At 42.2% G+C, this 23,899-nt stretch overlaps 1 protein-coding gene across 1 annotated transcript; it reads left to right on the forward strand.

Moving 5' to 3' along the window:
- The first annotated feature begins 1,403 nt into the window (after positions 1 to 1,403).
- On the forward strand, positions 1,404 to 23,348 carry LOC117426074 (cytidine deaminase-like). Its single transcript, XM_034043340.3, has 4 exons — positions 1,404 to 1,938; positions 17,110 to 17,221; positions 17,606 to 17,663; positions 22,814 to 23,348. The coding sequence occupies exons 1-4, from the start codon at positions 1,719 to 1,721 to the stop codon at positions 22,952 to 22,954; spliced, it is 531 nt and encodes a 176-aa protein (XP_033899231.1). The 5' UTR covers positions 1,404 to 1,718; the 3' UTR covers positions 22,955 to 23,348.
- Positions 23,349 to 23,899: the final 551 nt, after the last annotated feature.

The raw sequence follows: 23,899 nt of genomic DNA on the forward strand, positions 1-23,899 counted from the left end.
TAAATCAAATGACTGCTAAGAATTGCAAATAAATCAGCTGGCTTCCCAGACCCTATTCGCCTTTGAGGCATAAAGTCGTAAGAGTTGAGGTCACCCACACAGAGGTGCAAAACCAGCGTATAACTTTTTAAATCTTAAAATATTTATTTGGTCTACATGGATAAACCCTTTGACTAAATACAACTGTAATGCAATAGAACTTGAACCCCCATTAGGTTAATTTACATTCAATTTAAATAAAGTATTTAAAATAATTCTCCCACAAAAAATTGTTAATTTTTTAACCTTGCCTTCTGATGTCACTGATGTCACTCAGCTGTCAATAGTCGAAGCACAATTGCCCTGTGACATCACAGTTAATCAAACAGACATGGACTGCAGATTTCATCTTCTGGAGCAGGGTTTCCAATCCTGGTCCTGGGGACCCCCTGTGTCTGCTGGTTTTCATTCCAACTGAGCTCTCAATTACTTAACTAGGCACTTCTTTGAACGCATCATTTGCTTAATTAGACCTTTTTAGTAGTTTTCAGGTCTTAAACAGTTGTAGAGTTCAAGTTGCTTATAAAATGTTATAGCTAACTTGAAATTGGCACTGTTTAAGAGCTGAAAACAAGTAAAAAGATCAAATTAAACAAATTATCAATTCAAGTAAGGGTTCAATTAAGTAACTGAGAACTCAGCTGGAATGAAAACCAGCAGACACAGTTGCCCTGAATATCAAAGCTTTTCCGACCATCACCATATATCCGAGCATCTTGTTGGCCTTTTTTATAGCTTACCCACATTGTCTAGATGAAGACATTTCTGAGTCAACATAAACCCCAAGGTCTTTTTCATAGTTCCCTTCTTCAATTTCAGTATCTCCCATATGATATTTACATTTTTATTGCCTGCGTGCAATACTTTACACAGTGTTTCTTATAGACTTAAAACGAAGACAGTGAGTTCAAATAAAACAATTCACATTGCTCTAGAAAACAATTGTGCAAGTGGAGGAGAGAAGACCGCATTGGACCTCATGCATGGCCAATACATTTCAGCCAGATAATCTTTTCAGTTACTTTTAAAAATGTCCCTAATTATTAGCATTTTACAGCTAGCCCAATTGTTAACATTTAAAAATTGGATGGTAAAAGAAATATGCCTATTCTATAAGTATGTAAAAATAAATGTACAACATACACACACAAAACATGATGTATTCATGTTGTTTTATAATAACAACAATAATCACAAACTGCAGTTTTCAGACAGAAACGCCTCTTAAAACACCAATCAGCTGCTTTGTAGCTAACCTGCCTCCTCTGCCGTTATAATGTAACCCATTACCTTTGTTGAACAGCAGCTGAAATGTGTTATTGGCTGTTAGGCATTTAACTTTCTCAGCTGGGGAGCAGACAGGTCGTGTTTGCCATGGAACCGGACCTGCTCATACTGAAAGTATAACACAAACAAACCCGTACCCCAGCAGAAACTTGGATAGGTTTGATTCGTGGAAGTGTCCACGTAACTGCATAACAGTAGCTGCCTGTTTTATATTGTGCAACACTAGCAGTGTAGTTAATGTATGGACAGTAACCTACCAATAATCAAAGCTGTCACCGCCCCCACACTTCTTTCCAGAAACGGTCATGACTGGCAATGTCTGACTAAGCAGTCTACGCTAAACAGTTTATTGTATTCATTCATAACCGGGAGACCCACGCAGGCAAACACCAATGGCTTTAACACCCGAAGACGTCCCAGTTGCGACAGTGTCAGATAGCAGCCGTGTTGTACCGCTGGAGTCTGGTAGCACGCATTCTCTCACGTCAGAGAAGGACATGATCAAAACCCTGCTTCACGAGTGCCTGCAGGCGAAGGAGTTTGCTTACTGTCCGTACAGTAAATTCCGTGTCGGCGCTGCCCTGATGACGAACGAGGGGAACATTTTTGTAGGTGAGGAAAGTATTTACATTTTTGAGAATTCAACAGTAAGACAGCATTACTTTATTTCGTATGTTAATAAACTTAACATGTAATCACATTCATATTACAGTTTGTAGCCCAGTATTCACTTAGATGAATATTATAAAGAAAAATATTATTACAATAAAAATAAAACACGCAGTCAAATAACGTCTGTGATGAGATTGTCCCTGCTCGGTTAGTCATGTTTTTCAAATCCCCACGTACACTTCGTTTGCTCAATAATTGCACCATCAGTAGCCAGTGCTTAATTTGTACAGAAGAGGAAGCAATGACAATAATACAGTTCTTAAGAACCTGAAATTCAAAATCATAACTCGTTTATTTGAAAGAGTATCGTCACTGCTGTTAGATGTTACAATCACGTACATCATAAAGTAGGAGTATGTGCAGAAAAAATACATTAAAAGCAACCACAGAGCAAAAAAATAAAGAAAAAATAAAGAAAAAATGTGCCTGTAAGTATACACAAGCGTCTACCCACAAGGCAGCGGGGGAAAGCACAGCTCCGGTTTAAAATTAATTTGAAAAATGTGAGGGGAGGGGAGGGGAGGGGCATACAACCCCATACACACCCTAATACATTTGTATTATAACATAATACTAATAGCAATTAACAAAGAAAGATCAATCAAATGTGTACACTTACCGACTGCACTGGTCTTGCACCTCTGCATAATCACAATTTCAGAAAAAGAAACATGAACTATATACATTCCACTTTGTTGCCAAAAAGTCACACCAGCAATACTGCACTGGTCTTGTAGCACAGCATAATCGGCATTCCAAAAACAGAAAAGTGAACTATATACATTTCACTTTGTCTCCAGTTTTCCAGCAGTATCAGCTAGTTGCTGTACATGCTGGAATCAGAATTGACCAGCAGTTCCCGGGAGTCTACGTTGCCTCTCACTTTCATTTAGTTAGCCACTGTGGCTAAAGTAACTTAACATTTTTTAGCCACACTGGAAAAACTTACGCCACTTAACAATACTGTAAACAAGTTAAACATACTGTTTCACAAGGCAAAAAGATGTGTATTGTATTTGAAAACACGTAAGTATTTAAATGGCAGACCCTATCTTTACAATACACATAAACAGTATATGTAAAGGGAACTATAACTCTGATTACACCGTGTAACAAATTTTTTTTTTTTTTTTTGGTTCCTGGGTAGTAAGTGTTATTTCCTAATTGTTTATGCCTCAAAAGTATAGAAAATGGCTATTATTCCCCACAAATTTTGCTTTTGTGACCAGGACAGTGATATTTTGAAATTTACCTATTTTCCAGAACATTCCAGATAGATTCAGTGCTAAGTAAACTTGGAGTAACTTCTAGAACTTTCTAGAACTTTCCAGTAATATAAATAGTAGTATAAATACAGGGGCCTTAAGCCCACCAGTTCAGTTTAGTTCCAGCTGCCTAAGTGGATACATATCTGCATTTTTCTGAGATGGCATCAAGGTCATAGGAGACTTCAAAATGGTGGCATTCCTGATGGGTCTCCAAGGCGGTTTTACCAAGTTTCCCTGATATCTTTGCCTTTGGGACAGCAGGGACACCAAGGCGCACTACCACAGGCGGGACTGGCCACAGCGGACCGAGTTCTCTGTGGGGAGGAACAACGTCAAGTGGGAGCCACTGGTGGACCCCCGGAAAGTGCTGATGCCACCACTGCACATCAAATTGGGCCTTATGAAACAATTTGTCAGAGCTCTAGATAAGAAGTCGGCAGCCTTCAAGACTTCTTCCCTAAGCTGTCTGAGGCAAAGGTCAAAGCCGGTGTCTTCGTCGGACCACAGATAAAGAAGATCCTGGAGTGCAATGAATTCCCCAAGAAGCTCACTAGTAAGGAGAAAGCGACTTGGAACAGCTTTGTCGCAGTGGTTTGGGGCTTCCTGGGCAATCACAAGGCCGAAAACTATGTGGAGCTGGTTGAGACTCTGGTGAAGAACTACGGCACAATGGGCTGTAGGATGTCCCTCAAAGTCCATATCCTTGATGCTCATCTTGATAAATTCAAGGAGAACATGGGAGCATACTCGGAGGAGCAAGGCGAGCGCTTCCTCCAGGATATACTGGACTTTGAACGCCGCTACCAAGGACAGTATAACGAGAACATGATGGGAGACTACATTTGGGGGCTGATTCGTGAAAGTGATTTACAGTATAATCGTAAATCTCGAAAAACTACTCACTTCTAAATCTTTTGTAGTCATTTTTGTATTACTTTAGTATAAATACATGTTAATTTGGATTCATATGTTGTTTTTTTCTGACTTTATGTGAACGAAAAGACACAAATTCGCCCGTTTTCTCATTGGAAATAGGTAAATTTCAAAATATCACTGTCCTGGTCACAAAAGCAAAGTTTGTGGGGAATAATAGCCGTTTTCTATACTTTTGAGGCATAAGCAATTAGGAAATAACACTTACTACCCAGGAACAAAAATTGTGTTACATAGTGTTACCATTTAATAAATGCCAAACTTAGTCCCACGTGAAAAAAGTAATTACAGATTTCCTAAATTCTGAATAGGTATGCAGATATTCATGTACTGCATAATCCTTTACATTATTTTGACTGTGACGCAGTTTTCCTTCCACTGCAGGACAGTGCTATTAGTGCGTGTTAATATTAATGCCTACCTGACCAACCGCATCTCTAGTTATACAAGCTTGTACTAATGTGATTAATAATATTAGTAGGCTGCTAATGTGTTAAAATAATCTGAAATTAAAACTCAATATAGCCTATCATAGTGAGACGAATCCTTCTTTTTAAAAATAATGTGTTTATTTTACTATTTCCAAAATATATTTCAACACATTTTAAAGAGAGAGAAAAAAAAAAAAACCTTATCTATGATTTTTTTGAAGCTGCGTGATTCAGGCTTGCCGGACCAGAGGGTATGTTTGAAACCATGACTGCTTCACCTCCCTATCACGGTCATATTTTAGTTGTGTTTACACAGTTGGTATTCCTTGGGCTACATCTTTTGGAGCATGATTCTGATAATTTGTGTGTACATTTTTATTTATTAATTTTTTCAAACATGTCAAGAATTTTTCCGTTTGGATGCCATGTTTTAATTTTTTTATATTTTTTTTGCAAGCAGCGCCGTCCGCTGACAGTTTCTAATAAGAGCCTCTGTCCTCCCGCCAAACTGAACGTTTGTGGCATACACCTTATGTGAACAAGCTCAAGGGCTTTCATTGGGCGAAATGAAATCAAACAAAACAGTCTGTAGTGATCATCTACCAGCACACGTTGAAAGTAATCGTGCTGGCAGTCTTAAACAAATACCATTTTCAAAGCCTTCACCACCGTGGAGAACTTGATGAAAAATAGTTGAGCCACAAGGGAAAACGTTTCGCTTGTGGCGACGTGATGGTAAAATGGCAAGAGTGTTGTGGAGCGATGAAGAGGTCCGGGAGCTGCTCAGTCTGAGCAAATGAAAATATGCAGCGGCAGCTGGATGGAACAAAAATAAACTTAAAAGTAGCGTCCAGGATTGTGCTTGTTGTCGTGGTAACCTGAAAAGGTTACGTCTTGCACAGAGAACACGCTGCCAGCGCCTCCACCGAGCTTGTTGTACACGAGCCCTCTTTCGCTAAATAATAATAAAAAAACGTCACAGAGAAATGAAAGCCATGTCAGTAGCCATGTTGGATATTTATTTCCGCCAATGTGTTTGACACGGGTTGAAAATATGCATTGTAAAAGAGACATCTCCACCCATGGGGCGATATAGCGAGAGACCCACAGAAAAACAAATAGGCTAATAACAAATACTCTACAACCACTCCCTTGTTTTAATCGGGGGCGTCAGGGTCCAATAGAAATCCTCTATGCAACCTGCCTTTTCTCATTTTTCGTATAAAAAGCAGCACACCTTTTTAATTCATATTGCAGAGGGTAATTGCTTCTCATCAACTTAAGTCTCCAATTAATTTCATGAATCTTCCTCTCCTTTCTCAAATGCCCAAACCGCTGCATTGAAAGAATCCATTCCCAACATAGGAGGCTTGTTGCTAGGGAGCTGACGTCACTGCCCTGTGACTTTTGCTAGTGCATTGCTTAAATAAACGCGTCGGCATGTATATATTTAATTTGCTTTGTGTTATTGGGCAATGTGTTTGTATATAATAACAGTACGATATTAATGATTTGTTTTTAATTGTTCTGTATATTTTAGTTTGTGATGTGCAGTACAAAATAAAACGAACAGTAATTCTAAGTGAAATTGTCTATGTGTAGTGCTAAGGCATGAGCAGTTAGACTGTAAAAATGGGGAGCCAATTCCAGGCCTGCCATATATCCGAATCCGCAGTGGGGTGATATAACGAGGGGTGGGTGTATTTTAAGCCGGTTTGCTATCGCTGCAAACCCTTTGTTTGTCTCACAGTGTGGGGGATTCCGCGAGGAGTCGGGGGTCCATCCTTTGAGGGGCAAGTGAGTCTCACTTCCCCAACCTCAGGGCTAGGCATCCGCCTCCCTTACCTTCAGGGGGTTCTCACCATGTGAGTCAGAGCTGACCCCCGGCCACACTCTGTCCTGTCGCAGCTCCTGCGCTTATCTTACCTCACTCGAGGCTCTGTTCTATGTTCGGCCTTTCTTTCGGGATGTGGCCACTCTCAGTGCTTGAGTCCCATACTAACCTCCATGCTTTGTCCTTATTTCAGATCCCAGGCAGTGTGAAGTCTCAGCCAATCAAGGGTTTAACGAGCGCCCCTTTACAGAAGTCTCAGATGCTGGGTACCCTCTCTCTCTCTGTCTACCTCCTTTCGTGTCCTGGTCTTTCGGGACTGGCTTCCTCCCGAGGGGCGGCTCCTCGAGTCATAACCCTCGTATGTGTTTTCAGTCGCTGGGTCCTTTGCCCCTGGGATGTGACGACATTGTTGCCCTCAGTCAGCGACCATTTTCTATCCTAATTTCCAAGTCCGGGCCCGTCGGTCTGCAACTTGTCAGGGCTTCGGCCCACTCCTTTATCCTAAGTTCAGTCCTTTCTAGCCGGCACCCTTTCCTACTAACTGCTTTCTGCTTCTTCTGCCCTAGCCTTACACCCCCAGCCCACACCCTGTGAATTCCGTATAAAAAACGACAATAGAGTTGCAGTCCTGAAATCATAAAGTACTGTACGATCGTCCCCGCAGACTGTCTCTCTTGTGCGCACTGACTTGCAGAATGGATACAATTCTGTTGAGAATTTTAAGAAAACTCATTTGAGAGCAAAACATTTTATGAGATTTGTATCAGCCCAGGGTGTGGCTATGCCTCGGAAGCCCAGAGGTGACCCGGCACAAATTATGCACTGCTTGAAGACAATTAGGAAATATAACACTCCTAAAATATAATAGCTGGACCCAATCACCCTTCAGTTCCTGTATGGTAGCGCACTACAATAAAGAGCTGAACCCCGAGCTCTGTACTAAAGCTGGGGATCAGCTCGTCCCCATCTTTGCAATTGGTACTGAGTTAGTATGGAGCTGGGATGATCCTGAGATAGTACCGTATTAGCTAGTGTGCAGCTGGGGATGATCCTGATAGTACCGTATTAGCGAGTCCTCACTTTGTTCCCTATCTCTTTGTTGCAATTGGTACTGAGTTAATACACAGCTGGGGATGATCCTGAGATAGTACCGTATTAGCGAGTCCGCAACTTAGTACGCAGCTCCGTACTGAATCTACAAGTTCATTGCAATTGACCCAATGGGTCGATTTGCAGCGTACCAGTGATCAGTCCATATCAAGTGGACTAAAATGCGGACTAGAAAGTCCTGCAAATCTGTACTAATTTAATAATCCTGATTGCGGCGTACAAAACGATGATCCCGGTAATTGGTTTAACTGATCGGAACAAGTTAGACCGATAATGAGGACTAACCTATAAACCCTTCTTTACTAATCCGATATGTGGAATTCAGTGTCAGATAAGTATTAAAGGGATCCCTGTACAAAAAGAAAGATACATTTGCATTACATCAGTGTGATTCACACAAACATATTTAAGTAAAAATAAATCTAATTTTATTTTCAATATGGAGGATTTTAGTCCATGTCTTTTTGTTCACATTTCAAACTGGCAGATCATACTTGCATTTAAGCTGCCCACATTGCTGCATAGGCACAGAACATTTAATTGCATGATAATGGACAATTAGTTGTTTAAAGTTAAAAGCATATTAACTGACATGTTATTGCATTAAACTGAAAACGGTATCAAGCCTATATATATATATATATATATATATATATATATATATATATATATATATATATATATATATATAGATCAATTCAATTATATTATATAATAGATCAATTAAAAAAAATATTCAGCGAAAAAAGGCACTTTACAGAGCGTTTAAAAGGGACCAAAAACAAAGTACACAGAAAGAGTACTTGTAACTGCAAATACAAGTCAAAAAGGAAGTTAGAAAGGCCAAGAGAGAGATAGAAATCAATATTGCTAAGGGGGCTAAAACCAATTCCAAAATATTTTTCCAATATTATAACAGCAAGAGAACATTCAAAGAGGAGGTTAAATGTCTAAGAGACACAAATGGCAAAATCATAGATGAAGAAAAAAAAAAGCAAATATATTAAATGATTACTTTTCACAGGTTTTTACAAAGGAGGACACGGACAACATGCCCGACATGTCGACCTGTTCCTATCCAATTTTAAATAACTTTAGCATAACAGAGGCTCTTAAAATAAACAAATCCCCTGGGCCGGATGAGATCCTCCCAATAGTACTCAAAGAACTTAAAGAAGTTATTTACAAACTGCTAACCAAGATCATGCAACAGTCTCTTGACACAGGGGTTGTACCGACAGACTGGAAAATAACAAACGTAATACCGATCCACAAAAAGGGAGACAAAACCGAACCATGTAACTACAGACCAATAAGCCTGACTTCTATTATATGTAAACTTATGGAAACTATAATAAGATCCAAAATTGAAAATTACTTATATGGTAACAGTATCCTGGGAGACAGTCAGCATGGTTTTAGGAAAGGGAGATCGTGTCTAACTAACCTGCTTGACTTTTTTGAGGATGCAACATTGACAATGGATAACTGCAAAGCATACGACATGGTTTATTTAGATTTCCAGAAAGCTTTTGAGAAAGTCCCGCATAAAAGATTAATTATCAAACTGAACGCAGTAGGGATTCAAGGAAATGCATGCACATGGATTAGGGAGTGGTTAACATGCAGAAAACAGAAAGTACTGATTAGAGGAGAAACCTCAAAATGGAGCGAGGTAACCAGTGGTGTACCACAGGGATCAGTATTAGGTCCTCTGCTATTCCTAATCTACATTAATGATTTAGATTCTGGTATAGTAAGCAAACTCGTTAAATTTGCAGACGACACAAAAATAGGAGGAGTGGCAAACACTGTTGCAGCACCAAAGGTCATTCAAAATGATCTGGACAGCATTCAGAATTGGGCAGACACATGGCAAATGAAATTTAATAGAGAAAAGTGTAAAGTATTGCATGCAGGCAATAAAAATGTGCATTATAAATATCATATGGGAGATAATGAAATTGAAGAAGGGAACTATGAAAAAGACCTAGGAGTTTATGTTTATGTTTTATGAGAAATATCTTCATCGAGACAATGTGGGGAAGCTATAAAAAAGGCCAACAAGATGCTCGGATATATTGTGAGAAGTGTTGAATTTAAATCAAGGGAAGTAATGTTAAAACTTTACAATGCATTAGTAAGACCTCACCTAGAATATTGTGTTCAGTTCTGGTCACCTCGTTACAAAAAGGATATTGCTGCTCTAGAAAGAGTGCAAAGAAGAGCAACCAGAATTATCCCGGGTTTAAAAGGCATGTCATATGCAGACAGGCTAAAAGAATTGAATCTATTCGAGAGGAATGGCCTCCTCTCGTTTGTAAACTTTCTTATGTTCTTATGTTCTTATGCTGGGATTCAAGTGAATGATTAATTAGCAATTGAGTCCCGGCACAGCTGTATAGATGCACAAGTCACTCACTCAGGGTGGAACGAGAGACGCGAGTCGTGAGACAAGAGAGTCAGTATACAAAACAACTGATACCCATGCTGGTTTTCCACCAGCATGATACTAGTTTGGTTTTGTTTTGGGTCTGTTTTGTTTGTTTATTTGTTTTAGCCACCGTGCTGTTTTGTTTGTAAAAGTGAAAATGCCTGCTGTCCCCATCTCCACCAGCAGAGGGAAAATGTCTGCTGTCATCTCCGTCGCCAGGAGACTACACGCTGCTCCCACCTCCACCGCTTCCGCCACTAGAAGCAGAGCAGCAGGAGCTGCCTTTGCCTCCACCACCTCCACCAGGAGGAGAGCAGCAGGAGCTGCCTCTACCTCCACCGCCAGGAGCAGAGCAGCAGGAGCTGCCTCTGCCTCCACCACCTCCATCGGCAGGAGCAGAGCAGCAGGAGCTGTCTCTGCTTCCATCACCTCCACCAGCAGGAGCAGAGCAGCAGGAGCTCCCTCTGCCTCCTCCACCAGCAGAGGGTGAATACCTGCTGGTTCCACCTCCACCGTCATGGGAGGACTGCTTACCACTCCCACCTCCACCAGCAGAGGGTGAATACCTGCTGGCATCGCCCAAGGATGCCTGCCTCGCACTGCCCAAGGATGCCTGCCTCACACCACCCAAGGATGCCAGCCTCGCTTCGCCCAAGGATGCCTGCCTTGCATCGCCCAGGGCTGCCTGTTGCTCCGCATCGCCCGGGACTGCCTGTGGCTCCGCATCACCCGGGGCTGCCTGGTGCTCCACATCGCCCGGGGCTGCCTGTTGCTCCGCATCGCCTGGGGCTGCCTGTTGCTCCGCATCGCCTGGGGCTGCCTGTTGCGCCGCATCGCAGCAGGAAGTACTGTTGCCGGAACCCCACCAAGGGGAGCTGCCGGCTTTGAAGGAGGGGGAGGAGGTCCGGAGACCACCAACCCCAGCAGCTGTTTCGCTACCGGAGATCATGGGGGAGGTCAGGAGACCTGCTCCCATTGCAGCACTTGCGCTGCAGAAAGTGCTGTGGCCAGAGCCCCACAGGGGGGATCTGCCGGCTACGAAGAAGGGGAAGGTCGGGGGACCACCTGCCCCCGCAGCTTTTCCGCAGCTAGGACTGCCCCGGCTGAAGGAGTCAGCCTGGGAGCTGTTGGTAGTTATGCTGACAGCATTGCCAGTAGCAGCCTGGCTTGAAGTCCCTGTTCTTGGCCCGGGACTTTGTGCTGGACTTTTGGGATTTTAAGGAGGGAGGTGGCCATTGATGCCATGTGTCCTGCACACAAGGGGGGGGGGGGGATATGTGGCAATGTGTCCCGCCCCTGTGTGCATTTCTGTGTTATATGTTGCATGTGATGTGTTAATGTTGGTGTATAGATATGGCTGCATGGGATATAAATGGGTGTGCGATCTGCTGAAAAGAAATGGAAGAGAACCAAACTCCCTGCTGCCCTAGACCTTTACCGCACTCTCCTCTCCTTCTTCTCCTCTACTCTCTCCTCTGCTAAATGTGCTTATTTCCAATCTGTAATCCAAGCCTCCACTAACAACCCACGTAAACTATTCTCTACCTTCTCCTCCCTCCTAAACCCTCCCCCCCCTCCTCCTCCCTCCTCTATCTCCCCTGATGACTTTGCCTCCTTCTTCTCTTCTAAAATTTCAGATATCCGCAAACTCTTCTAAAAATTTCAGATATCCGCAACCTCTCCCTCCCCCGCACCCCCTCCCGCTCCAACTCCTACACCCACTGCAACCCCTACTAACTCACCCTCCTTCTCCACCTTCTTGCCCCTCTCAGACTCTGACCTCTCCTCCCTGCTCCAGGGTCACAAACCCACCACGTGTGCCTTGGACCCCCTCCCCACTCACCTCTTTCATGCTGCTGCTCCTGCTCTACTCCCCTTCATCTCCTCCCTCCTCAACACCTCTCTACTTTCTGGTATCTTCCCCTCTGCCTTCAAAAAAGCCTCGATCACTCCCCTCCTCAAAAACCCCACCTCCCTCCAGAGCTACCGTCCTGTCTCCCTCCTACCCTTCCTCTCCAAAACCCTCGAGCGGACTGTACACCGCCAGCTCTCTGCTTTCCTGTCCAACCACTCTCTGCTTGACCCTCTCCAATCCGGCTTCCGCTCTGCTCACTCTACTGAAACCGCCCTCCTGTCTGTCACCAACTCACTTAAGTGTGCCCGAGCTGCCTCTCTCTCCTCTGTCCTAATTCTCCTCGACCTCTCTGCTGCCTTTGACACTGTTGATCACTCTATTCTACTATCATCTCTTGCTGACCTGGGGATCTCTGGCACTGCTCTGGCCTGGTTCCCCTCCTACCTCTCCAACCGCACTTACCAGGTAACCTGGTGTGGAACAACCTCCACACCTCGCCCTCTCTCAACAGGAGTCTCCCAAGGGTCAGTCTTGGGTCCTCTCCTGTTCTCTCTCTACACCCGCTCCCTGGGCCCCTCATCGCATCCTATGGTTTCTCATACCATTTCTATGCTGATGATGCTCAGATTTTCCTCTCCTTCCCCACCTCTGACTCCACCATCTCCTCCCGTATCTCTACCTGTCTGTCTGCTATTTCCTCCTGGATGCACTCGCATCACCTCAAACTCAACCTCTCTAAATCTGACCTCCTTTTCTTTCCCTCCTCCTCCCCCCCTCTGATCTCTCTATCTCTGTTCCTCTGGAATCTACCACACTCTCTCCCTCTTCCTCCGCTAAGAACCTTGGAGTCACCCTGGACCCCTGCCTCTCTTATTCCCAGCACATCTCCACTCTGGCACGCACTTGCCGATTCTTCCTGAGCAACATCCGAAGAATCCGACCCTTCCTCACCAACTATGCTACCCAGCTCCTGGTCCAGGCCCTGGTACTCTCCCGCCTAGACTACTGCAACTCCCTCCTGGCTGGCCTCCCTGCGTCCGCCACCCGTCCGCTCCAGCTCATCCAGAACTCTGCTGCCCGCCTGGTGTTCTCTCCGCCCACGCTACTCCACTACTCCGCTCACTCCACTGGCTCCCGATCACCGCTCGCATCCAGTTCAAGACTCTTGTACTTGCCTACAGATGTCTTGACCAGTCTGCACCCAGCTACCTCCAGACCCTCATCTCTCCCTACACCCCCACTCGACCTCTCCGCTCCGCCTGCACTAGAAGACTAGCTCTACCACCGCTACGCTCCCCTGCCTCCAAAGCCCGCTCCTTCTCCACCCTTGCTCCGCAGTGGTGGAATGACCTTCCTACAGATGTCAGGACTGCCCAGTCCCTGACCACATTCCGGCGCCTCCTTAAGACCCACCTCTTCAAAGAGCACCTGTAGAACTCCTCTGTTTGTATCCTGGGACACTATCACCCTTCATGTAAATGTGCTTTATTTTGCTGTTATCAGCCCCCTATTTTACTGCATTTAATCCTGTCCTTCAGAATACTGTAATCTGCCAAGTTTTTAACCTGTAGTACTTTGTATTTAATCACATCCTGATGTAACTATCACTATTTAATCATATCCTGATGTAACTATCACTATTACCTGCTGTATTATTGAATTGTGGTTTGTCAAACTTGTACTTTGCTTGAACAAAAGTTATTGTATTTCTTGCTCTTATTGTATTACTTGTATTGTAACGCTTGAAATGTTTTTGCTTACGATTTAAGTCGCCCTGGATAAGGGCGTCTGCTAAGAAATAAATAAATAATAATAATAATAATAATAATAATAATAATGTGTGTAGCACAAGTTATTTAAAATGTATAATTGTATTTAGGCACGGGGATTGCACTTCACATGCATTTAAAGTACTTTAATATGTGAGCACAGGGTTTTCACAGATTAGTTCACGTGCTGGGATTCAAGTGAATAATTAATTGTTAATTGAATCCCAGCACAATTGAATATATAGATGCTCATTTCATTCACTCGGGGTTGTGTGTTTGAGAGTGGAGAACGGGAGAGAAAGAGGAGAAACGCAAATAACAAATGCTACTCGTGAGAGAGGGCTCACACGATACTTGTTTGGTTCGTCCACATTGTTTGTTTGTCTGTCTGTCTATTTACTTTGGCCAACGTGCAGTTTTTGTTTGTGCAGTCAGTGTTCTCTGTTTTATTCAACCTTTTTATTTGCAATAAACCGGCGCAAGCAAGCGCCTTCATCATTTCACCGTCCTGTGTGTGTTTCCTTTCCTGGGTCTGACGTAATCACTCAGCCAGCCTTGTCACAACCCCCCATTGCAAACTATAACACTGCGAGGGATACAAGCTTCCTATACCCTCCATTGCAAACTATAACACTGCAAGGAACACAAGCTTCCTATACCCCCCATTGCAAACTATAACACTGCGAGGAATACAAGCTTCCTATACCCCCCATTGCAAACTATAACACTGCGAGGAATACAAGCTTCCTATACCCCCCATTGCAAACTATAACACTGCGAGGAATACAAGCTTCATATACCCTCCATTGCATACTATAACACTGCGAGGAATACAAACTTCCTGTACCCCCCCATTGCAAACTATAACACTGCGAGGGATACAAGCTTCCTATACCCTCCATTGCAAACTATAACACTGCGAGGAACACAAGCTTCCTATACCCCCCATTGCAAACTATAACACTGCGAGGGATACAAGCTTCCTATACCCTCCATTGCAAACTATAACACTGCGAGGAATACAAGCTTCCTATACCCCCCATTGCAAACTATAACACTGCGAGGAATACAAGCTTCCTATACCCTCCATTGCAAATTATAACACTGCGAGGAATACAAGCTTCCTATACCCCCCATTGCAAACTATAACTCTGCGAGGGATACAAGCTTCCTATACCCCCCATTGCAAACTATAACACTGCAAGGAACACAAGCTTCCTATACCCCCCATTGCAAACTATAACACTGCGAGGAATACAAGCTTCCTATACCCTCCATTGCAAACTATAACACTGCGAGGAATACAAGCTTCCTATACCCCCCATTGCAAACTATAACACTGCGAGGAATACAAGCTTCCTATACCCTCCATTGCAAACTATAACACTGCGAGGAATACAAGCTTCCTATACCCCCATTGCAAACTATAACACTGCGAGGAATACAAGCTTCCTATACCCCCCATTGCAAACTATAACACTGCGAGGGATACAAGCTTCCTATACCCCCCATTGCAAACTATAACACTGCGAGGGATACAAGCTTCCTATACCCTCCATTGCAAGCTATAACACTGCGAGGAATACAAGCTTCCTATACCCCCCATTGCAAACTATAACACTGCGAGGGATACAAGCTTCCTATACCCTCCATTGCAAACTATAACACTGCGAGGAACACAAGCTTCCTATACCCTCCATTGCAAACTATAACACTGCGAGGAATACAAGCTTCCTATACCCCCCATTGCAAACTATAACACTGCGAGGAATACAAGCTTCCTATACCCCCCATTGCAAACTATAACACTGCGAGGGATACAAGCTTCCTATACCCTCCATTGCAAACTATAACACTGCGAGGAATACAAGCTTCCTATACCCCCCATTGCAAACTATAACACTGCGAGGGATACAAGCTTCCTATACCCTCCATTGCAAACTATAACACTGCGAGGAACACAAGCTTCCTATACCCTCCATTGCAAACTATAACACTGCGAGGAATACAAGCTTCCTATACCCCCCATTGCAAACTATAACACTGCGAGGAATACAAGCTTCCTATACCCCCCATTGCAAAGTGGGCAGCAGTGTGGAGTAGTGGTTAGGGCTCTGGACTCTTGACCGGAGGGTTGTAGGTTCAATCCCAGGTGGGAGACACTGCTGCTGTACCCTTGAGCAAAGGTACTTTACCTAGATTGCTCCAGTAAATACCCAACTGTATAAATGGGTAATTGCATGTAAAAAAAAAATAATGTGTAAATAATAATGTAATTGTATGTAAAAATAATGTGATATCTTGTAACAATTGTAAGTCGCCCTGGATAAGGGCGTCTGCTAAGAATTAAATAATAATAATAATAAACTATAACACTGCGAGGGATACCAACAAGTGGGCACTCAGATGATCTAAACAGTGATAAAGTACAATTGGACATTTTCCCCATATTTCTCAATTTTCTTTTTAATTAATAATAAGACTGTGGCAACCACAGTCACACAAATAATGTGATATCATGTACTGTACAAATGCATGATCACTTGCCAAGAACATCTGTATTTTAAAGAACATCTAGTACTGGAGTTTTCATGACATGAGACTGGATCCTGGTAAACAGTGAAACTGAACTGTACTTTATGGAGTTCAAGGTTAGCATATGCAAGCAGTGTTTGTTTCCAATATTTTATTTTAAAGCTGTAGTGTTCTAAAAAGATTCAACATATATACTGCCTAGCCACTTATTAGGACATGTCTACCCAATTGGATTTGTTGTGTTCTCCTGGTATACCCTGGTACCTTGATTACTCTGGAAAGCCAAACAAATGCTATAGTTTACCTGAGCATCGTTGTAGATCAAGTCCACCCAACAATGCTGCCCTTGTACCCTGAGGGTGATGACTTCTTTCAAGACACCCATCCACTGTGCCAGAGTTGTGCACAAGTGGTTTGAAGAGCCTGTCAGAGTCTTCATGCATCTTCCAATCCCTGGATCTCAATCCTTTGTTTACCTCTCTGCATCTTCCATGGGTACAACAGATCTCAATACTCTGTCTCTCTGCATCTTCCATGGGTACAGCAATCCCTCGATCTCAATCCTAAGTCTCTCTGCATCTTCTATGGGTAACAATCCCTGGATCTCAATCCTTTGTCTATCTCTCTGCATCTTCCATTGGTGTAACAGATCTAAATCCTCTATCTCTCTGCATCTTCCATGGTTACAGCAATCCCCGGATCTCTCTGCATCTTCCATGGGTACAGCAATCCACTGTATACCTCTCTGCACCAATTATATGAAATATGAATGACCTTTCAGCACACTTTGAATTCTCAGTTGTTTGGTTCTAGTTTTGTAAAATGAACAGGTGTTTCACCAATCTCAAAAAATAGCAAGTAATTAAGAGTGGAGTAAATGCTTTGAAGATATTCATTGTGTCTCATTATTGTAGTAAGATGATTTTGTTTGCTGTCCTTCAGGATGTAATGTTGAAAACGCTTGTTACAACTTGGGAGTCTGCGCTGAAAGGACCGCAATTCAAAAAGCCATTTCAGAAGGGCACATGAACTTCCGAGCAATCGCCATTGCAAGGTAAGGCACCGAGGTCTGTTACTGGTATAAACAGGGGCAGGTCCTGAGATCTCTAAACCTGCTTTTACTGCATTTTGAATTGTATGAAGTCATTTTGTAATGTTGCACAAAAGGCTCTGATTTAATGATCTGAACAGCTGCAGCATTTCAGTTTGCATTGGTTAAGATCAATTGAATGGCTGCTACTTTATTTTCTAGATGAAGGGAATATACTCTCCCAAACTTGCATTGTATTTGTATTTTACCCATGTGAGAGCAAGACCTCTCAAACACACCAGCAGTATCTTGCATTGTCAGCAGCAATAACATTTGATATGCTCTATGTGCCAAGTGTCAACCCTGGACTTTGCTTCACTATTTGATTGTGTACTTCATATTTTCCAGTGATTTAGAAGACCAGTTTATCTCTCCTTGTGGAGCTTGCCGCCAGGTCATGAGAGAGGTAGGGTTACTAACAGCAGGTTTTTGTTGTTTTTTTGTCACCAGTATTTTACGCTCTTTTACTTTTAGCACAGTCGGCACTGGATCCCCAGCTTTTGTTTTGCTTGTTTTTTATATTTGAATTCAGTAAAGAGTGAAGTGCTGTGGCAAGGAAGCCGCAGTTTAATATTTCTGTATCAATCCATCTGGTTTGAGTTTGAGCTGCTTTGAGCTTGTCTGAGAATCTGAAGAGCCAGAACAGAACAGCCTTCCTCATTCCATTCCACCATGTGAAATGGTGGAATAGAATTCAGTAAATATGAGAGATATGAGAGAGCAACAGGAGTTTGAGGAGCTGGCACACCTGAAATTCTTGGAATGTTACACCCCTAACAGACAGAAAGCCACCAGAGAGATGGAAGAGGGTTGAAACAGCTGGGTTCAGATAGGCAGAGACAGGGAAAAAAAGAAACGTAGGCAAACACAACCACCAGAAATCAAAACAGCAAACAAATTTGGCCCACTTTATAATTTAGATGATCAAAACCAACATGAAGAGAACGAAAGGAACAACATCCATGACCCTGTAAACAGTGCTGGCTAGGCAGAAAAAAGAAGATGTCATGATTGTTGGGGACTCCATATTGAGAAACACAGCAAGTTCAGTGCGCAGTCTGGACCCCCTTACTACAACTGTGTGCTGCCTTCCAGGAACCTCTGTCACGCACATCACTGAGAACGTGGACAGGCTCCTAGAACGAACAGGAGACGACCCGGTAGTAGTCGTCCACATCGGTACAAACAATATTGGAAGAGACAGGCCAAGATCCCTGCAAAACAAATTCAGAGCGCTAGGAAGGAATTTAAAAGACCAAACTGTGGTGTTTTCTGGGATTGCCGGCACCTTGCAAAGGAGCATACGGCCAGCTGGAAATAATTAATCTGAACACGTGGCTGAAATCGTGGTGCACATGGGAAGGCTTCACCTTTCTTGAACATTGGACCACGTTCTACAACAAGGACTATCTATACAGGTGGGATGGACTGCACTTAAACAAAAAGGGAACCAATCTACTCGGAGAAAGGATCCTTCAGGCGGTCCAGAAGCATTTAAACTAGAAAGGAAGGGGGGAGAAATCAACAAAAAAACAGAAGGGAGACTACATCAAAACAAGGGCAACAGCTCAAGTAAGACAGCCATTAAATGTATTTATCTAAATGCTAGAAGTCTTAGAAACAAAATGTTAGAACTTGAAGCTACTGTACTAACAAGTAACTACGATGTGATAGGTGTTACAGAAACTTGGTTATCAGACAGTGATGGAGACGAATATAATGTTAGTGGGTAAACACAGTATAGGAACGACAGGCAGGACAGAAGAGGCAGAGGGGTAGCGCTATACGTCAAAAATAGTCTTGGAGCCCAGGCATTAAATCTGGAAGAAAAAAACAACGCAGAATCAATATGGGTCAGAATAATGGACAAAAATTCAAAGGGCATAACAATAGGGGCATGCTATAGACCGCCTGTCACAGGCTGGCTGTAGGGGTGATGTCAGGCCAGGAAATAAAACCAAAACACACAGCAACTGTGGCCGAAACAGTTTGCATCGCTCAGTGTTTTATTAACACACAGAAAATAAAGGGTTGAACAAAACAGAACACAGCACTTTGGGCCAAAATAAATAGACAAACAAAACGAACAGACAATAACAAACGCTAAACACACAAGTATTATGCTGGCCCTTCAGCACGATAGCTATTGGTTTTATTTTAATTATTTTTCTCCTTCTCTCTCCTGTTCTTTCTCCCTGAACACACAACCCCAAGTGAGTGAAATGTGCACCTATATATACTGTTGTGCCGGGATTCAATTACCAAAGAATTATTCACTTGAATCTAACACAAAATACACACCGGGGCGTGGCACACTACTACACCGCCAAATTCAGGCACCAAGCAAAATAATCTGTTATACAATGACATTAGAAATGCGTGCAGCAAAGAAGAAGCTACATTAATAGGGGATTTCAACTTCCCCCATATAAAATGGGAAAACCCGGTGGGGAGCACAACAGACAAAATTGAAATGGTAGAAATGACAAATGACTGCTTCCTAACACAATTTATCAAGGCACCGAATAGAGGGGAGGCATGCCTTGATTTAGTCTTTTCAAATAACAAAGACAGAAGTGCTTTTTAAAACCCCAAAAGTAACAACAAACGCAAGTCAAAAAGGAAGTTAGAAAGGCCAAGAGAAATAGAAATGAACATTGCTAAGGGGGCTAAAACCAATTCCAAAATGTTTTTCCAATATTATAACAGCAAGAGAACATTTAAATAGGAGGTTAAATGTCTAAGAGACACAAATGGCAAAAACATAGATGAAGAAAAAAAAATAGCAAATATATAAAATTATTACTTTTCACAAGTTTTTACAAAGAAGGATACAAACAACATGCCCCACATGTCGACCTGTTCCCATCCAGTTTTAAATAACTTTAGCATAACGGAGGCATAAGTCTTAAAGGGACTAGGAGCTCTTAAAATAAACAAGTCCCCTGGACCAGATGAGATCCTCCCAATAGTACTCAAAGAAATGAAAGAAGTTATTTACAAACCGCTAACCAAGATCATGCAACAGTCTCTTGACACGGGTCATACCGACAGACTTGAAAATTGCAAATGTAATACCGATCCACAAAAAGGGAGACAAAACCGAACCAGGTAACTACAGACCAATAAGCCTGACTTCTATTATATGTAAACTTATGGAAACTATAATAAGATCCAAAATTGAAAATTACCTATATGGTAACAGTATCCTTGGTTTTAGGAAAGGGAGATCGTGTCTAACTAACCTGCTTGGGTTTTTCAAGGATGCAACATTGACGGTGGATAACTGCAAAGCATATGACATGGTTTATTTAGATTTCCAGAAAGCTTTTGACAAAGTCCCGCGTAAAAGATTAATTCTCAAACTGAACGCAGTAGGGATTCAGGGTAATGGAGGCATATGGATTAGGGAGTGGTTAACATGTAGAAAACAGAAAGTACTGATTAGAGGAGAAACCTCAAAATGGAGCGAGGTAACCAGTGGTGTACCACAGGGATCAGTATTAGGTCCTCTGCTATTCCTAATCTACATTAATGATTTAGATTCTGGTATAGTAAGCAAACTCGTTAAATTTGCAGACGACACAAAAATAGGAGGAGTGGCAAACACTGTTGCAGCACCAAAGGTCATTCAAAATGATCTAGACAGCATTCAGAACTGGGCAGACACATGGCAAATTACATTTAATACAGAAAAGTGCAAGGTATTGCACGCAGGCAATAAAAATGTGCATTATAAATACCATGGTACTGAAATTGAAGAAGGGAACTATGAAAAAGACCTAGGAGTTTATGTTGACTCAGAAATGTCTTCAGCTAGTCAATGTGGGGAAGCTATAAAAAGGCCAACAAAATGCTCGGATATATAGTGAGAAGTGTTGAATTTAAATCAAGGGAAGTAATGTTAAAACTTTACAATGCATTAGTAAGACCTCATCTAGAATATTATGTTCAGTTCTGGTCACCTCGCTACAAAAAGGATATTCCTGCTCTGGAAAGAGTGCAAAGAAGAGCAACCAGAATTATCCCGGGTTTAAAAGGCATGTCATATGCAGACAGGCTAAAATAATTAAATAGATTCAGTCTTGAACAAATAAGACAACACGACTATCTGATTCAAGCATTCAAAATCCTAAAAGTAATTGACAATGTCAACCCAGGACTTTTTCGACCTGAAAAAAGAAACAAGGACCAGGGGTCACAAATGGAGATTAGATAAAGGGGCATTCAGAACAGAAAATAGGAGGCACTTTTTTACACAGAGAATTGTGGGAGTCTGGAACCAACTCCCCAGTAATGTTGTTGAAGCTGACACCCTGGGATCCTTCAGGAAGCTGCTTGATGAGATTCTGGGCTTCAATAAGCTACTAACAACCAAACGAGCAAGATGGGCTGAATAGCCTCCTCTCGTTTGTAAACTTTCTTATGTTCTTATGTAGACTGCGTGCTTCTGAAGGATTTCAATGCCAGCCCTGTACCCCCTCTCTGTACACATGTAGACTGGGTGTTTCTGAAGGATTTCAATGCCAGCCTTGTACTCCCTCTCTGTACACATGTAGACTGGGTGCTTCTGAAGGATTTCAATGCCAGCCCTGTACTCCCTCTCTGTACACATGTAGACTGGGTGCTTCTGAAGGATTTCAATGCCAGCCCTGTACTCCCTCTCTGTACACATGTAGACTGCGTGCTTCTGAAGGATTTCAATGCCAGCCCTGTACTCCCTCTCTGTACACATGTAGACTGCGTGCTTCTGAAGGATTTCAATGCCAGCCCTGTACTCCCTCTCTGTACACATGTAGACTGCGTGCTTCTGATGGATTTCAATGCCAGCCCTGTACTCCCTCTCTGTACACATGTAGACTGCGTGCTTCTGAAGGATTTCAATGCCAGCCCTGTACTCCCTCTCTGTACACATGTAGACTGCGTGCTTCTGAAGGATTTCAATGCCAGCCCTGTACCCCCTCTCTGTACACATGTAGACTGGGTGCTTCTGAAGGATTTCAATGCCAGCCCTGTACCCCCTCTCTGTACACATGTAGACTAGGTGCTTCTGAAGGATTTCAATGGAATGAAGAGAGCACTTGGGGTTCTGCAGACAAGCTCAACAGCAGCCTAACGGCAGGTAAAAGCAGATTTAGGGGTAAATGAAGCAATTTACACTTTAATATATAGTAACCAATTATAAACAAATAAAGACAAATATAAAAGTTGATCTTGTAATACATGGAGCCCCATTTCAATGATATGATCAGCTTGATTTGACGTTCCATTATTGAGTGATGGCAGAATGGCTGAAAGGTGTTGTACAACATATATGAATTATCCATTAACAAATATGTAATAATACAGTATATTAGTAACTAGCTGTTAATAGATAATAGACTAAAAGTGCTCTAAAAATATGATTAAAAAGGGATTTAAGCATTGCATAGCGAACAGCACTTCATTCAGAGTAAGATTCACTAATAAAATAATAATAATGTATATCCTTTCAATTTAGAACTGCAAAATCGTGCCTTTTATGAAGTGAGTGCTTACCATATTTCTGTTTTGCAGTTTGGGACTGAATGGGATGTTTTCCTCTCTAGACCTGATGGGTCCTATTTGAAAATGACCGTGGATGAACTCTTACCCATGTCTTTTGGACCTGAAGACCTGAGGAAGAAGAAAGTGTTCAGTGTTCACAATGGGTGCTAGCACCAGAGTCACTGCAGCCCTGTATTGCTCTCTATATTCTCTATTATTTTCACAATATTGAATATTGCCAAAGATTTAAATATATGGGAGAAAAAAGATGATATAGTCTACCTATTGATAATAACAATAGTAGAATAAATTATTATATTAAGGCAGTTTTTGTATATTTTAGTTTGAAAAATGTCCATTTCCACCAATAATTGTATGAAGCTATTTAGCATTTTTTTTCAGTTCAATACATTTTAAGTTATAAAAAATAAAAGTATTTGTGAAAAGATAGATGTACACTGTTTCGTTTTCAAAATTAAATAGACTTCGTTTTGGTGCAGAATTCTTTCAAATGCGTTGTTAATGGAAAGGCCAGAAGGCCAACAGCAGGCCAGACTGTGTGCTTTACCTCACCGCGTGTCTGGCCAGTAGGGGCCGCTGTAGTACAACAAGGAGACTTCCTAACCTGAAGCAGCGCCAGAGCCAATGCAACACTCCCTGTGGAATCCCCAGCGGAGCCCGTTAGGTTTGCATAGCCAGGGTGCAAATATCCTCTGAATATGATTCATTATTTAAAACACACACACGACAAAGTGTCACAAGAAATGAAACCACTTGAACTACAACCCTAGCAACTCCCCAGGACAAACCAACTGCGTACCTGCAACTGTTACCATAGGAACATCGTTTTATTATTGCACCCCTCTCCACAAAATTCAAAAACTATCAAAACTGTATCTACTTAAATAAGTCTAACGCTGCATCAAATGATATAAAGCATAAAGCAAAAAAAATAAAAATAAATAAAGTATGGAAAACTAAGTCACTTGCGTGCGAGAAACCACGATTCCCTTTAATAATATAAAAAAGCTAAGGAATATATTAAATGTAAATATTTTATTATACCGACGCATGAACAACAATAGACACGCCAATAATGACGCATAAGGTGAATAA

The sequence above is a fragment of the Acipenser ruthenus genome, chromosome 27 (assembly GCF_902713425.1).
Source record: "Acipenser ruthenus chromosome 27, fAciRut3.2 maternal haplotype, whole genome shotgun sequence".
Taxonomy (NCBI): Eukaryota; Metazoa; Chordata; class Actinopteri; order Acipenseriformes; family Acipenseridae; genus Acipenser; species Acipenser ruthenus.